The 16,357-nt window shown below is 33.0% G+C and overlaps 1 protein-coding gene across 1 annotated transcript in view; it reads left to right on the plus strand.

Moving 5' to 3' along the window:
• The window catches only part of NBEA (neurobeachin), a 600,762-nt gene that overhangs the window by 55,037 nt on the left and 529,368 nt on the right, over positions 1-16,357 (plus strand). Inside the window, exon 10 of the mRNA XM_023531608.1 lies at positions 8,305-8,413. Within this exon, the coding sequence (XP_023387376.1) occupies positions 8,305-8,413 (109 nt within the window). The remainder of the gene's footprint in view (positions 1-8,304; positions 8,414-16,357) is intronic.

Here is a 16,357-nt window from a genome sequence, read left to right on the forward strand (position 1 = left end):
AAGACATTCTTCATTTCTGTTGCGGTGCTTTTTATTGCTAACATTTCTTTTTGGTTCTTTTTAGGATTTCCATCTCCGCTTACATTGCTTATTTGTTCTTTTATGCTGTCTGTTTTATCCATTAGGGACCTTAGCATATTAATCATATTTGTTTTAAATTCTCAGCCTGATAATTCTAACATATCAGTCATGTCTGGGTCTTATTCTTGATTTGTCCTTTTAAACTGTGATTTTTTGCCTGTTAGTATGCCTTGTAATTTTTTCTGGATAGTCAGACATGATGTACCTGGTAAAAGGAACTGCAGTAAGTAGGCCTTTAGAAACATGGTGAGGTGTGGGCGGCGAGGAAGCACTCTATCGTCCTGTGATTAGATCTTAGTCTTTTAGTGATTTTGTGCGTGTGGACTGTAAACCTCAGAAGTGTCTTTCAGTTTTTCAACCCCTTTAGGTAAGAGAGGATGACTAGAGCTGGCTGTTGTTGGGTATTTTCCTTTCCTGGGTCTGTTAGGCTCTGATAATACCTTAGCAGGTTGGGCTTCTTTAACTAGGTTCTCCTGAGGGCAGACCTTGTTAAGAACAGAGTATTCTAGTGTGGCAGTCCCCAACCTTTAGAGACTGGTGCTCCTTTAAGAATCTAATGCCTGATGATCTGAGGTGGAGCTGAGGCTGTGATGTTAGCACTGGGGAGCAGTTGCAAATACAGATGACACTTTGCTGGCTCCCCCGCTGCTCATCTGCTGTCTGGCCCGGTTCCTAACAGGCCACAGACTGGTACCAGTCCGCAGCCCGAGGGTTAGGGACTCCTGCTCTAGTGTGCTTCACAGGGGTTCCTTTCCCTTCCTCCTGTTGGAAGCCCAAGAAGATTTTTCTCTCATATTGACTGTGGAAACTGGAGATACATCTCAAAGTAAATACGGGGGTTTCTCCACATTTGTTTTTGATTTTTCAGCTTTTTACTTGAGAGGACGGAGTATTGCCTTCCAGTCTCCTTACATTCAGAACCAGAAACCTCTCTGTTGCTTTTTAAAATCTCTCTCTCACAGCTGGTTTACCTTTGATATAGGCAGAGTTATAGAAGTGCATAGCAAATTGAGGCTATGGAAGCCGGAAGCCCTAGCATTTTGACAACAGAACTGAAAAGATGAGACCCAGAACTGAAAAATTACCAGGGCAATCACTGAAAGGGAAGAATGTATGAAAGAACTTTATAAAATTATGTATGAACTCAACCCTGAGTTGTAGATCTGATCCAAATCAGAGGTTCTAGCCATTGTAATAAGGCAAGACAAAGAAACAAGTCATACATTTTGGGGAGGAAAAAATAGAACTACCCCTTTTCACAGATGACATGATTGTCTACATAAGAATTCTTAAGGAATTAACACATGAAATTCTAGCACTAGTAAGCAAGCTTAGAAGTTTGCAAAACACAAGGTTCTCACATAAAAGTAAATATTTCTCTGTATTAACAATGTGTATTAGGAAACCAAATTTAAAATACCTTTAACATACTTTCAAAAATTTAAATATCTTAAATGTAAGTGTCCAAAACATGTATAGAGTCTATGTGCTGAGATCTAAAAATTGCTGATGAAAGAAATCAAAGTCCAAAATAAATGAGGTATATGGTATACATATATAGGAAGATTCAGTATAGTAAAGGCATCATTAAATTGATCTATAAATTTAACATAATACCAATTAAAATCCTTGCTGGGTTGGTTTGTTGATGTAGACAAAATGATTTTAAAATATATATGGAAATTCTAACTAGGATAGCTAAAATGATTTTGAAAAATAATAAAGTTGGAGGAATCATACTTATTTGGCTGTAAGACTCACTATAAAGCTACAATAATGAAGACAGTGTGGTATTAGCAAAGAGATAGACATATGTATTAGGGGAACATAATAGAACTCAGAAATAGCCCCACATACAAATAGTCCCACATATAGATAGTCCCACATGAACAGTTGGTTTTTGGCAGAGGTGCAAAAGCAGTCTAAGTGAGGAAGGATAGTTGTATGCCCAAAAATGAGCCTTGACCTAAACCTAACACCTTATAAAAAGTTAATGCAAGGATTAATTCTACGTGTAAAATATAAACGTATAGAACTTTTAGAAGACAACATAGGAGAAAATCTTTGTAATCTAGGCTAGGCAAAGCTGTTTTAGACATGACACCAAATACATGATGCATAAAAGAAAAAAATTGGTAAATTTGACTTTGACTTTATCAAAGTTAAAACCTTTTACTCTGCAAAAGATGCAATGAAAAGATGTGCTACACACTGGAGGAGGATGATAGAAAATCACTTATCTGACAAAAGATCGAGATCAAGAGTTTGTTAAAAAAAAAAACTCTCAAACATCAATAGTAAGCAAACATAAAATTTAATTTTAAAAAATGGGCAAAAAGCTTGAATAGACACTTCACCAAAGAGATATAAGGATGCCAGAATAGCGCATGAAAAGATCTTCAACATCATTAACCAATAGGGAAATATGTATTAAAACCTGTATGAGATAACAACTACATGCCTAGTATAGTGGCCAAAATAAAAAATACTCATAGTGCCAAGCATTGGTAAGAATGAGGAGCAACTGGGACACGTAACTGGTGGGATTGCCGACTGGCACTGCCCCTCTGGCAGTTTGGCAGTTTATTTTAAATTTAAACATATACTTACGATATTATTTAGTCTTTCTACTTTTGGAGTTGTGTCTACGAGAAATGAATAAAAAACCTTTATGTGAACATTTACAGTAGTCCTATTCATAATTGCTGTTGAGTATATATAACTCAAATGTATACAAACTGTTGTAATCCATTCATACAATGGAATACTATTCAGCAATTAAAAGGAATACACTCTTGATGCATGCATCTGCTTGGATGAATCTCAAAGGCAGTATGTTGAGGTCAGGAAGCACATACTCAGAAGATTGCATACTATGCGATTCCGTTTATATGACATTCATGAAAAGGCAAAGCTGTAGTGATGGATAAGAGAGAAGTAGTTACCCTGGGTTACGGGTGTTGGGAGAGGACGACTGAAGGTGTAAAGGAATGGGATAAATGAGTCGGCGTCGTGAAACGTGTGTATCTTGATTGTGGTGAGGTTGTGTAAATCTACATATCTAATGTTCTCAGAATTGTGTACACACACACACACACACACACACACACACACACACACACACACACGAAAGAAGTCAGTTGTACTGCATAGATCATTTAAAAACTAAAGTTAATTATAAAGAGATTAGAAAATTCCTGGGCATATATAAAGCCTAAGTATCACAATAATTATTTTGGCTTTCTGTGTAACTAGCTGTATGTCATTTATGTGGTAATTTCAGCACTTCTGGGGTACGTTTTGAATGCTGCTGCTTCTGGTAAATAAGCTGGGGCCTGGTTCAGAGTGGAGCCAGCCAGTCAAGCAGTGGCTGTTCGGCACCCCAGCCGTGGCGCGTTTGGATCTGAAAGGCACTGGAGTCCCTCTCATTTGTCACTGATTCTCCTCTGAAGTTGCGAATTTCTTAGGTGTTAGGAAGTTACATCAGACTTCCAAAGTATTCATGTGCCCCTGGGTTATACTTGGTTACTGTAATGGTGCTGCCACTTGTAACAATTCCAGGAACTTTTCATAAAGGGACTAGGGCATTGAGTGCATTGTAAGTGGTTGTTTTGTCGGTTGTTTTGTCGGTTGTAAATTGCAAACTGTTAGGCTTTCAGAGTTATTGCTTTTACAGTGGAGCCTCTTTAGTAAATATTGGCTATAGAGAATTATGGAGCTCATCAAAAGACTTTTGTTTTCTGACGATGTAAATACTAGTAGATACTACATACTAACATATAACTATGTCATAAGAGGTTGATAATTAATTCATTTACATGTACAAAGTTTTTAATTTTATTTCCTTCATAAGATAGATTGTGACATATTTCAATCATACTTTTATGAACGTTGATTTTTTTGCCTATATTTTGTCAGAAATAAAATAGGCTGATGAAACATAAAATCAACATTTCTTACCAAAGAGAGGCAAAATTGTGGACTAGCTTGACTAACTTTTAGAGGAGCCTTTAAAGAATACTCTTAAATAGCCATGATGGTGGTCGCAGTTCAGTTAATAAGGCTGCCTGTATCCTTATCAGGCTGAAAGAAAATGTAGAAATTACCGAGGCGAGGTTTCATGGCTAAGGGCAGGCATAGCGACTTCATGTGCTACCCAGTGTATTCCATCTGTCCTTACATTTTACTGTGCTGCATTTCACTGTTTTCCTTATTTGACTCTACAGATAAATGTATTTGACTTATTTTGGCATATATCTATCTCCACTTGGTGTCTGAACTGATGAATGTGACAGTTTGCGTATCAGGATTCATTGTAGATGTAGACAGGTAGGCAGTGGTCTTTTGAGATAGCATCTTCAGGAATTATCTAAAAGTGACTGCTAAATGTACTTGGAGTTAGAAACCTTTGGGTTAGAACCTTCTAATTTTTAACTGTGAAGGAATTTAACTCTACTAACTTACTGTGAGATTTTTTGTGTGTCCCTTAAAATTAACTGTATTGAGTGTGAAATTATCTTGGGTATGGACTTGAGTTGATTTCTTTTACAGTTTTATTCCTGCTATGATCACTCTCATCTGAGAAGAGTATTGTAGTGTAAGAAATAGTATAAAAACTATGATATTAAATATTTGATATAATTTTAATCTTTTTTTGCAGGTTTTCGTTTTTTTTCGTTCCCAATTTGGGTTCCTTGGGGGTTGAACTTTCTTGAAAAAATCAAAAGATTTTACCCTCTGACTGGTATCTTAAATCTTAACTGGAACTTAATCTACTTCTGAATTTATTCTGACAATTACTTTGCCTGTAGTGTTTCCTAAGAGATTAAAATCATTCTTTTGTAAGGGGGAGGAGGAGGTGTTAAATCTCAGGGGGAATCTTTAATTTTGACATTATTAATTGCATTCTTCTTAATATATTTAAACAGACTGTTTAGTTGAGGTACTTTGCTTGTTTCAGTACAAAGCAAATGGAAAAGCCAGTTTCTGTCTTCTAAGAACTGCTTTTGAATGAAACTGAGGTTATATATTCAATATTAATCATTTCAGTTATAAATTAGATCTATCTTTATGATATAGTTTATCTTTAAATAATAAAATACCTCAAATAATAAAAATTTTGGGATCGCATTACATGAGTTATCTGCATTAGCTACTTTTAAAAAATAAATAATGTAAAATAATGGACAAATTAAAATGGATAAAGTAATATTAAAATCAAGTAAAAAAATCTGTTTATATAAATTTTAATGGAACTAAATATAATATGTATTTTTCATTAGAAACAATTTAGTCATGTTTATACATTGTTACTAAATATTCTCAAGTATTTGTGGGCCAAGACTGTTAATGGTTTTCTTTAATAATATGGACTAGAAATCTCTGGAAATATTAATAAATATATCAAGTCATGAAAGGTATTATACTATTTCTTTAATTTTTCCTAAGGCCTAGCCCTTTATGAGACTTGAAATAAGTTTTATTTCCTAATTCAATTTAAGCTTATTAAGAATTGGAAGATGGTAATTATTTTTAAGAAATAACTCTATAGATTATTAGTGTCATTTTCCTTAAAAGGATGCAGAATTAAAAACCCGTAATTGTTTCTGAAGTAGAATTGCTACTTACAGAACATATGTTACAATGTCTCCTGAAAAGTTTAGCAATTTTACTTTATGAGATAAAAATCAGAAAACATTTTTGTCTATCAAATAAAATATTCCTGTGAACATTGCTTCTAGGTATTGCTATACTTTTCAAGAGAACATTCTATGTTATATACTAGTTTTGGCCGACACAGGTACTTGCTTTTGATTTATCCTATATATTTAGAGCCTCTGCAGATGAACTTATGTGTCTAGACAGGAAGTGGTATGTAGGAGATATAGGAATGGGCTGAAGTATCCTTTATATTTGCCTTTGTATCTAGGGGAGTTGGAAATAGGCAAGAATGGAGAGAAATTTTGTATGGCAGTACACAGAATTTTGCAAGTTTATTGTGAGCCCTGCAGCAATCCGATGCATTTTAGTTACTGGTAAGTTTGTTAAATTATGTTTGCAAATGTACCTCTTCGAAGATGGCCATCTATTTACTATTACGTCCGCCATGTCAAATAAATTTATTTTAAAGACTTTTTGAAAAGACGTGGTATTGCTATTGCATTGGGTTTTAGGTGTAAATTTAAAATACCTCTTTGTTAGTGAATGCATTTGACTTTTCAATTGTCGTCATAGTTAAAATTGAAGTGAAATTAATGTTATATGGATAGCATAGTCATATGTTAAGATTTTGGAATAATAAGATTAACATTTCTGATTTTGTAATGGAGCTCCACTGTGTTTAGAAGTCTGAGTTAATTTATTAGATGTTTGAGAGAGAGTTGTCCTTCTGACATAAAAGAATAAGAAAATCCATGGCATCCTTGTAATTTTATATGGTTCTACGCAGGAGTGTGATTTTATCATAAGAAATACTTTTTGCATTTTTTCATGGACCACAGGGACCATAGTGACACATTTCTAGTCTTTGTTTTTGGCATTGCTGATGTTTAGGAATCCTAGTGATCTTGCTTCCTAAATCACTCATTCATGTGTGGGTAAGAATTCCATGAACAGATCAGGAAATTGTGTAATCTCTATGCAGCAATGGTCTTCATTCTTTTCAAACATTTAGGCAGAAATATTATGAATAATAGTACTTAAGTAGTTATTTGTAAGTGGCTTTGACTAGTGATATAATTCATTTAAAATGGACTAGATTCCATTTAATAACTATTCTTCTTTACAGAAACATTTAAAAAATCCCAAGGAATTCCTTGGTAGTTGCGTTTTTCTTGTAAATGTTTACCTTTGACTTTAGGACATAGTTAAAGAATATCATTGATTTGTAATACTAGTTTACTTGTTTTTGTGGTTTAAAGATATGGGGCCAGATAATGTAATTGAATTTTATTTTCCTGTAATGAAGTACTTTGTTTCCAGATACACTATATATTTTTTTAGCTGAAATTTAATCCATTAAACTATTGAGTTTTATAATAATAATGATAATTTTGCTGTTAATTATTTTTAATGGACTATTTCTGATTTGAACAAGAGTAGCCACATTATCAGAAAACTGTGTTTTAATTTCTATTGAAACTAGAAGAGCTGGAATGACTTCAGAGGATGAAATAAGTTTACATTCCTTTTGGACCTTAATAATTTTCAAGTTTTCTACATTACCAGATTTTCTTAATTTCTTGTAAGAATGAGTACTTGTGCATTTAAAATATATTGAGAAGCGTGTGTTTTTACCCATTCTTGTGAATATAATAAATAAGCAATTTAGGGTACCTTGTAAAGCACTTTAAAAGGGTATTATTTTAATTGCTAATAAAGTCTGGCTTATAGTCATTTATTGTTATAAACTACGGTAAGCATGTAATTAGGAATGCTATCACGTATCATCACTGCTGTAAAGTGTTCTGTGTAACTTTGTGAAGTAATACATTATTAAAGCTTAATTCAATGCAGTCATTTATTTTTCTTTTGTTTCTTCATTCAACAGACCTATCAAGTGCTTTATGTTTGTCTGGCGCATCTTTGCACGCTTTTAAGTGTTGTGTATACATTGTGTAATTAACTGTCACTTTCATTTTAGTATTACATAAATCATTTATTTTATCTACGCTCATGAACTTTTCATGAGGGCATATGTGGACATAACTAACATGTTGCATATTTCTCTGGATATTAAAAAAAATATGTTGTTTTCGAAAAATAGGTCTAAATGAAATATTTAAAATATAGGCATGTTCTTCCAAAGCAATCTTGTGTACACATTTAAAATTCTCTAAAAGATAGCATATTCTTCAGAAGAATATTATGACAAAGTCTTTATTATGGAGAAGTGACGTATTTGTAGGTGTACTTCTTAGATTTCCTTGAAGCTGAGAATATAGATGTAAATTGATAAAGTTGATGTTTTGCCTTGGAATATAAAGAACTTACATGATTATGTCAATTTATGATATTTAAACAGATAAAACTAGTTTTCTCATGCTTGTGATAAAATATATTGTTATTGTTGCATAATATAAGGTATGGTTGTCATTGTTAGCAAAATATAGAGATTAGATTTGGATATGCTTCTCTTTTGACATAAAATACTGAAATGGAACACTGTGTTTATAATCCAAATTTGATGATAACATAATGAAATTATCTGTACTTTACATGCAGTGCTACTCTTTTGGCTTTCCTGGTTGAACTACTTAAAAGTTCAGTAGCCATGCAAGAACAGATGCTGGGTGGAAAAGGCTTTTTAGTCATTGGCTACTTACTTGAAAAGGTAAGTGATTTATAATGAAGGTTTTACTGTGTAGCCTTCAATATGGACAACTGGCGGTCAATAATTATATTTTTTCTATAGTTTCTCTTTCCATTGATTGTGCAGAGGCTGTTTTGGGCTAATTTACAAACATTTTTATATTTGTTTAGATGTAAGTGTAGACATTGAACTAAATTGAGTTTAGAATTCTATAAAATTAAGAAATTTTGAGTGAAAATAGAAACTAAAGAAAAATTCTTTCATCTACAAGTATTTTCTCTTAAATATTTTTGTAGTTTCTTTGCTGTTTTCACTTAAACTAAGTTTCTAAAAGATTTTATTATTTTTACTTTAAATAGATTTACTTTTTTGTTTTTGCTCTATTTTTCCATTATAAGGTAAAAAATCTTTACTTTGTAGTGACAGAAACATTATTTTGTGCTTTATTCCTGCTTTTCGTATATTCGAATACTTAAAGAAGGTTTTCTTTAATTAATATGTAGAATAAACAATAAAAATTAGATGGATTTAATTTTTCCCATTTTGTATCATTTGTCTTATTTTTTAATGACCTTCTTTGCTTTAGTCACACCTGTACTATTATTTAATGAGTGCTGAATTTCTGATTATGGTCGCAAAAGAGTTTGGTCATACGATGTGATTTTCTTTAAAAATTAAAGTGAAATGTCATAAATAAAAGTTTTCTTTTTTTCTAAAGAAACATCTATGACCCCCATTAGCTCTCTCAAACCTGGTCTTACTAGTTAACTCTTTAACATTGGGGTGCTCTGAAAATGGAACTATTTGAAAAATAATAGAGGTGAGACCTCAAGTAAGAGGAATAAGCTTAGTTTTCTCTTGGGAAATAAAATTGAGAAGACTTTTAGAGACAGTTTTTCACCTCAGATTGTACTACATTTGAAATCTTTTTAACCCATCTTTCTTTTGAAACGAGAACTCTTCTTTCTGGAAGGATTGGTGATGGAAGAGTGGTAGGTTATTAAGTGGATCGATCGCTGACAGCATTTCTTTATTGAGATAATTATTTCAGCAACATTATTAAGATTTTCATTAAGGCTGTTTGTTTTTTTTGTAATTATGAAAAGCTATTTTCCTATATCAAGGATATTAAGAATTGCTTAGAAGGTGTATGTTAAATTATGTTTTACATGAATGAGACGTTATGAAATGCCTTTGTAACACTACTGTGCAAGACAAGAACCCTATGAGAAATCATCCCTTAAATGTGCTTTCCTGTTTACTAAGAGTTTATCTGCATAGTTCTAAAGCAAGCCTTTTATTTTTACACTTAAAGCTTAGCTTAAAATTAGAAGTAATGTGAAAAGACTTTAAAACAAATAGACACATTTAATTTTATCTCTTTCTCAGAATTAATAATCTGAAAGTTATATTGTCAATTTAGTGGGTGTATATATTGTCTCACTGTGGTTTTAATTCGCATTTTTTAAGATTTTGAATAAGATTGTACATGTGAATATATATGACATTCATATTTTTCTCTGTGAAGTATTATTTATGTCTTTTGCAAATTTTTCCTACTCCCTCCAAGAGCCCCCAACTACTAGGCAACCTATAATTTACTTTTTTATCTCTATGATTTTGCTTATTTCATATTTCATATAAGTGGAATCATATATTTTTCCTTTTGTATCTAGCTTATTTAACTCAGCATGCTGTTTATAAGATTCATCCATGTTGTAGCATATATCAGAACTTCATTCTTTTTTATGGCTGACTAATATTTCATTGTGAGTGTTTGTGTGTGTATAGATGTATTATATTATGTTTATCCATTCATCTGTTAGTGGACATTTGTGGGATTTTCATCTCTTGGCTCTTATGAATAATGATGCCATGAATGTTCATGTATAAGTTTGTGTGTAGACATGTTTTTATTTCTTTTGAGTAGATATCTGTGAATCAATTTGCTGGGTCCATCATAACTTTGAGTTTAACCATTTGAAAAACTGCCAGAGTGTTTTCCAAAGTAGCTCCACCATTTTACATTTCCATCAGCCGTGTATAAAGTTTCCATTTGTTTCAGATCCTTGCCAACACTTGTATGGTCTTTTTAATTCTAGCCATCCAAGTGGATGTGAAATGGTGTATTTTTTATTTGCATTTTTGTGATGTCTAATGATGTTGAGCATCTTTTCATGTGGTTATTGCCTATTTGTATATGTGTATTTTTTTTTTTGAGAAATGTCTATTCAGTACTTTTGCCCATTTAAAAAAATGAGGTGTTTGTCTTTATTATTGAGTTATAGGAGTTTTTTATTCTATAACTAATCCTTTGTTAGATATATGATTTGCAAAGGTAGTCTTTCATTCTGTAGGTCACATTGTGTTTTAATTTGCATTTCTCTGATGAAAACTTAAGTTGAGCATTTTTATATATTTATTTTCGGTAATGCCCTTTTGTTACATTCCTGTTCAAAGTGTTTACCCTTTTTCATTTGTACTGTCTGTTGTTTTCTTATTGATTTTCTTATTGATTTGTGGAAATTTTGTATATATCCTGGATTTGAGTCCCCTGTTGGATATGTATGGCAAATATTTCTTCTTCTCTGGTTTGCTTTTTCACCTCTGAATGGTGTTTTTGAAGAAAAAAGTTCTTAATTTTAATGTCAAATTTTCACTTTTTTTAATGATTAGGCTATTTTGGATCCCTATGTATCACTAAGCCATGAGATTCAAATTGTGTTTTACTTTTTACATTTAGATTTATAATCCATCTGGAATTGAATCTTATGTATGGAATGAGGTGTAAGGGTCAAAGGTCTCTCTCTCCCTCTCCCCCTCTCCCCCTCCATCCCTCCCTCCCTCTCTGCATGCGCCTATGCGTTGCCTCTGTGTGTGTGAAACTGGCTATTGGATAGATAATTTTCTACTGCATTGCAGTCTATCTAATCTTTGCCATAAATCAGGTGACCGTGTATAAATGGAATTATTACTAGAGTCTTACCAGTTGTGTTTTTTTTTCTAGCTTTGCAGTACAATACTGTCTTAATTTGCATAGCTTTTTAATACATCTTGATAACTCATAGTGTGTCATCTGGCTTTGGTGTTCTTCAAAATTGCCTTGGCTTTTTTTGGGTCTTGGCATTAGAATACATGTCAGCTTGCCAATTTTCACCAAAACCTGCTAGGATTTTCATTGTATTATATTGAAATATTTATATTGAATCTTCCAGTTCATACACTTAGTATATTTTCTGTTTATTTAGGTCTCTTTAGAAGTTTTCTGTGTAGATAACTTTGTCTTTTGCTGGATTTTTTTCCCTATATTTGAGGTTTTTTAATTTTTATTTTTTATTTGTCATTGGTACATAGAAATATAATTGGTGTTCATATTGACTTTTTATATACCAATTTTGCTAGTCCTCTATTAAATCTAGTAGTATGTAGATTTTTCAAAAAATTTTCTTTGTAGAAAATCATGTATTTGTGAATGACAATTTTTTTCTTTATAATTATTTTGTTTTTTTCCCCCTTCCCTTATCGTAGTATCTAAGACTTTCAGGATAGTGTCAAATAGAAGTTGAAAAGTGGTCTATCTTATTCCATATTTCATGGGTAGAGCTTTCAATAATTAGCCACCAAGTATGATACATACTGTAGATTACTTTTTGTGGATTTTTAAATTGGGTTAAGGAACTCAAGTGTGCTGAGAGTTTTCTTTATCATAAACAGGTGTTGAGTTTTATCAAAGCTTTTTTGGCATTATTTGAGATAGTTATGTTTCTACGTTTTTTGTTTAGGGAATTACATTAACCAATTTTCAAATCTTAAACCATTCTTATGTTCCTGGAATACTGTGTAGTCTGAGAACCATTCCCATTGCAGTCAGGCTTTCATCCCTGTACTTCCTTAAAATGACTGTGTGTCATCAGTAGCCTGCACATTCTTAAATCTATGGTTCTCAGTCTTCATCTTATTTGAGGTTTTAACATTTCAGTTTTACCTTCTTTTCTTCTTGAAATGCTTTTCTTCAGTTGTACTTTGTGACAGCATTCTTTCTTTGTTTTCTTCCTACCCTCTTTTTATTCTCTCCTAGTAGTTCCTGCTCTTCTTTTAAATTCTAAAGACTAGTGTCAAGGTGCTTAATCCTGGAAGCCTTTTCACTTTTCTGTCACACTTTGTGTTTCCAATCCCTTAGCTTTCATTATTCTGTAAATACCAATTATTTTCAAATGTATATCTCTGATCACAGCCCTCTCCTTTGAACTCCAGTCGCTCGTATTCAGCTCCACTTGGATGTCTAATAAGCTTCATAAATCTAAAATGATCCAAACTCTTCCTTTTGATTTCCCTTTCTAACCTTTCATCCCTCAGTCTTCTCTGTCTTTGTTTACAGCATCACCATCCAACAAGTAATTCAGACCAAAAATGTTAATCCTTTTTGACTCTTCTTTTTCACATAATAAATCCATACTCTCAGCAAATTTGTTGCTTAGTTTCAAAACCTATCCAGAATTAATGACTTCTTCACACTTACTCCTCTACTTCTTTCTCTCTCCATTGACATCATCTCAGTTCAAACCATCATCATCTTTCACTCGCCGTCAGACTTGTGCTCCTAAACAATGCCAGACCGTACTACTACAACCTTCTCAGTGTAAAAAATTCCCAAGTCTCTTACTTCTGACATAATCTTTTAACATCTTCCTTCTTGCTTTTTCTGTTGCAGACATGTTGGCCAAACAAAAGCCTCTTTGCCTTTTGTGTAAAATTTAAAATGTGCCCATCCCAGGACTTTTTGCATATTTTCCCCATTGCTCTGATCACTCTTTCCATACATACCCACATGGCTTCCTTGATTCCATACTTCATTTAGGATTTGGCTTATGACACTTTATCAGAGAAGTCTTCCCTGATCACTCTAAATAGAAGTGTCCCTTCCATAACCATCACTGTCTGTCTACTCTAATTTTTTACAGCATCATTCTGACATGTTTTTACTTGTTTATTTTCTGCCTCCTTTCACTAGAGCATAGGCTTCAGCCTTCATGAAAGCAGGGAAAATATTTTTTTCACCTTATTGCTGTGTCTTCAGCACCTTAAAGAGTGCCTGCTTCAATAAATATTTGTTGAATTGAACTTAATAAATTTGTTGAATTGAACTTGTATGCTTGTTTGACTGCCTAAAAGGAATGCTTTTTTCAGCTTTATCGGATGAGTGTTTACACTGTTTTATTTGGAAATGATCAGCTGCTATGAGTATAGATAATAAAGGCTCCATTTTTATTTTATCATCAGCTAATAACAAGTTAATGGTTAACTGTCTTAGCTTTATCTCCTGTTTTAGCAAGCCAGGTAATCTGATGTGAGGCTTTCTTATTCATCACATCTAGATTGTTCCATGTAAAACTTTTAAGGTATTTTTGTTTTGTTTTATTTTGCCAAAATATGAGTTTGAAGAAAACTTTGAGGGTATCTGATGTACTCAGTATTTTTGGTTATGGTTAATAAAAACTTGATTCAAAATGACTTAAACATTAAAGAAATATAAAGCATATTTCTTTAATGTGAAATAATGTAATATAAAGTCTAGTGATAGGTGGCTTATCAGACATAGTCCTGGCAGGAAACAGATGTCACACTCAAACTTTATGGAAAAGAGTTTAATGCCAGCTCTGTAAAAAGTAGTGAGCATCGTTAGGGAAATCAGCAAGGTTAGAAGAGATGAGAGGTGAGCGTTTAGCATTAATCAAAGAGAAAGTTATTTTAGCTGTAGGAGGTGTCCCTGGCAGCCATATGGTCTTCATCAAAGGGGTGTGTAGTGTATTGGCCTGAAGGGGTGAAGCCAGAGGAATAAATACTCCCAATTCATTTTCTTCCTGTCCTTTAGTTTCCTGCTGATGTCTCAAACTAGTCAAACCCAACTGGAAGCCAGTAGGCAAGGGAGCCTCCTAAGCAGACATAGAATGGGGAAGGCTGGAGGCTGAATCAGTAGAGTCAGCAAAACATGTCCAGTGAGTTGAGCTTCAGGGTTTCGTATCTGGGTCTCAGTTATGTCATGAAAGACCTAGAACTTTTTTTCTATATCTCTGCTCTGCCACTTACAGTGATGATTTTCAGTACAGCTGCTGTCATTGTGGTCCTAAAAAGGTGGACTGGGTGCTCTCAGCCCATCTACATCCAGGTGGAGGGAGAGGGAGCTCTTTTCTCCCAGTTAGTAAACAAGATCTGCCCCTCCAGCTTGATTAATCAGCTTAGGTCTCAGCCCACTTTGAATAAATTTTTGCCGTGAGAATTTTGATGCTGGATTTCTGCACTAATCATTGCCTGCCCTTGTTAACAACATGCAAGTGATTCATATTGGATTGGGCTGCTTGGAGCTCCATCTTGGTGTCTTGGGAGGAGTGAAATGGATATTGAGTATCAGCTACTTTATGATGTACCTCTACTAATTAATATTACTTTCCATACTTAATATATAATGCATGTTCTATGTATGTATATAGAATTGTTTCTGCAATAAAAATGAACATTTCTGCTCATCTATTCCATTGTGGCCTGCTCTAAATGTGGGAGAGACATCCTTTAACTGAGTAACAATTTCTCCCTGTAACATCCATTGCTCATGTTTGATTTAGTTATTTTTTTCTTTTTTCTCATTCTACTTCCAAATATATTTAGTCACATCTCATATAGTACTTCTTACAAAACATTCAGTCACCACACCAAGTAATGTCATATAGTTTAAATTTCAGAGCTTTCATTTTACAGATGTATAACTATAAATTGTCCAAGCATAAATCTCAATTTAAAATAACATTACTTGAGAAAATGAAAGCAGATATCAAAATAAAAAAAATATTAAAAACAGTTAAACACATTAAAACAGAGGTGGATGTCTTCTCTCATCCTCTCCTCTCTTAATCTGTTTTGTCTTCTCTTTTCTATTTGTATCCTCTTTTTGAATTTGCCATGAATTCAGTTGAACATTTACTGAGGAATTATGGCAGGCACCAGAGGAAAGATCAATAATATAGATAGTATCCATTTTTATACCAGGAAAGAAAGATACGTGAATAACTAACAGCAATAAAGGCAGAAGGAATTAGTACTACTCAGGTAACTATAACATGCTATTGATTTTAAGCCGAATAGGATTTTGAGTGGGCCAATAAAAAAAGAAAAGCACAATTTTAGAAAGGTACATTTTCTAAAGGTAAATTTTAGATGTAAATACTACTACCCAATGACATTAATTGCTGTGAAAAAACAACTGCATTTTTTTTAGTAATGTGGAAAGCCTTGCGTTGCTTCTAGCATATCTTTTTATAACATGGAGCAAGTTTAAAACCTGCTTTCAAATTGTGCATTACTTCCTCAAATCAGTAAGTTCATAATTTAAAATCATAATCCGATCTTATATTCCTTTAGTGTTCTTTATAAACATATGACAGTTTTTATAGGATAAAATCTGATCTGTGAGAATGTTTAGAAACAAGATAGCACTGTTCTGTTTCAGAGCAGAAGAGTAGAATGTGTCAGATAATTTTCTTGAAACCATTATTACGGAATAAAAATAGAATTCGTAAGATAAGCAATGTGAAGTTATAACTAGTGAAGGAGATAGCTGAAAAAAAAATAAAACATTGCTCTCTTATTTTAATTTTATTCCCCTATCGGTGAATAAAATATTTTAGAATTTAATTATTCATTTTATTAAAGTTTCTTTGAAATGAATGCTCAAGTTTTGCTTTCTTGTTTTTACTCAAATTTTTTTGCCCCTTCCCCACTTTAATAACTCAGCTATTTGGTGGAATCATTTCTTCCACTTCTTATAAAATTCTCATGTAAAGTTATGCTTTTAGGGCTTGATTTGAATTTTGCAGGACTATTGCTTATCTATTCACCATTGGTGGTTGGGCAAACAGACAAGCCTACTAATCTAAAATAACTGCTAGATGTAACATACCTCGAACATTACAC

The sequence above is a fragment of the Pteropus vampyrus genome, unplaced genomic scaffold (genome assembly GCF_000151845.1).
Source record: "Pteropus vampyrus isolate Shadow unplaced genomic scaffold, Pvam_2.0 Scaffold71, whole genome shotgun sequence".
Taxonomy (NCBI): Eukaryota; Metazoa; Chordata; class Mammalia; order Chiroptera; family Pteropodidae; genus Pteropus; species Pteropus vampyrus.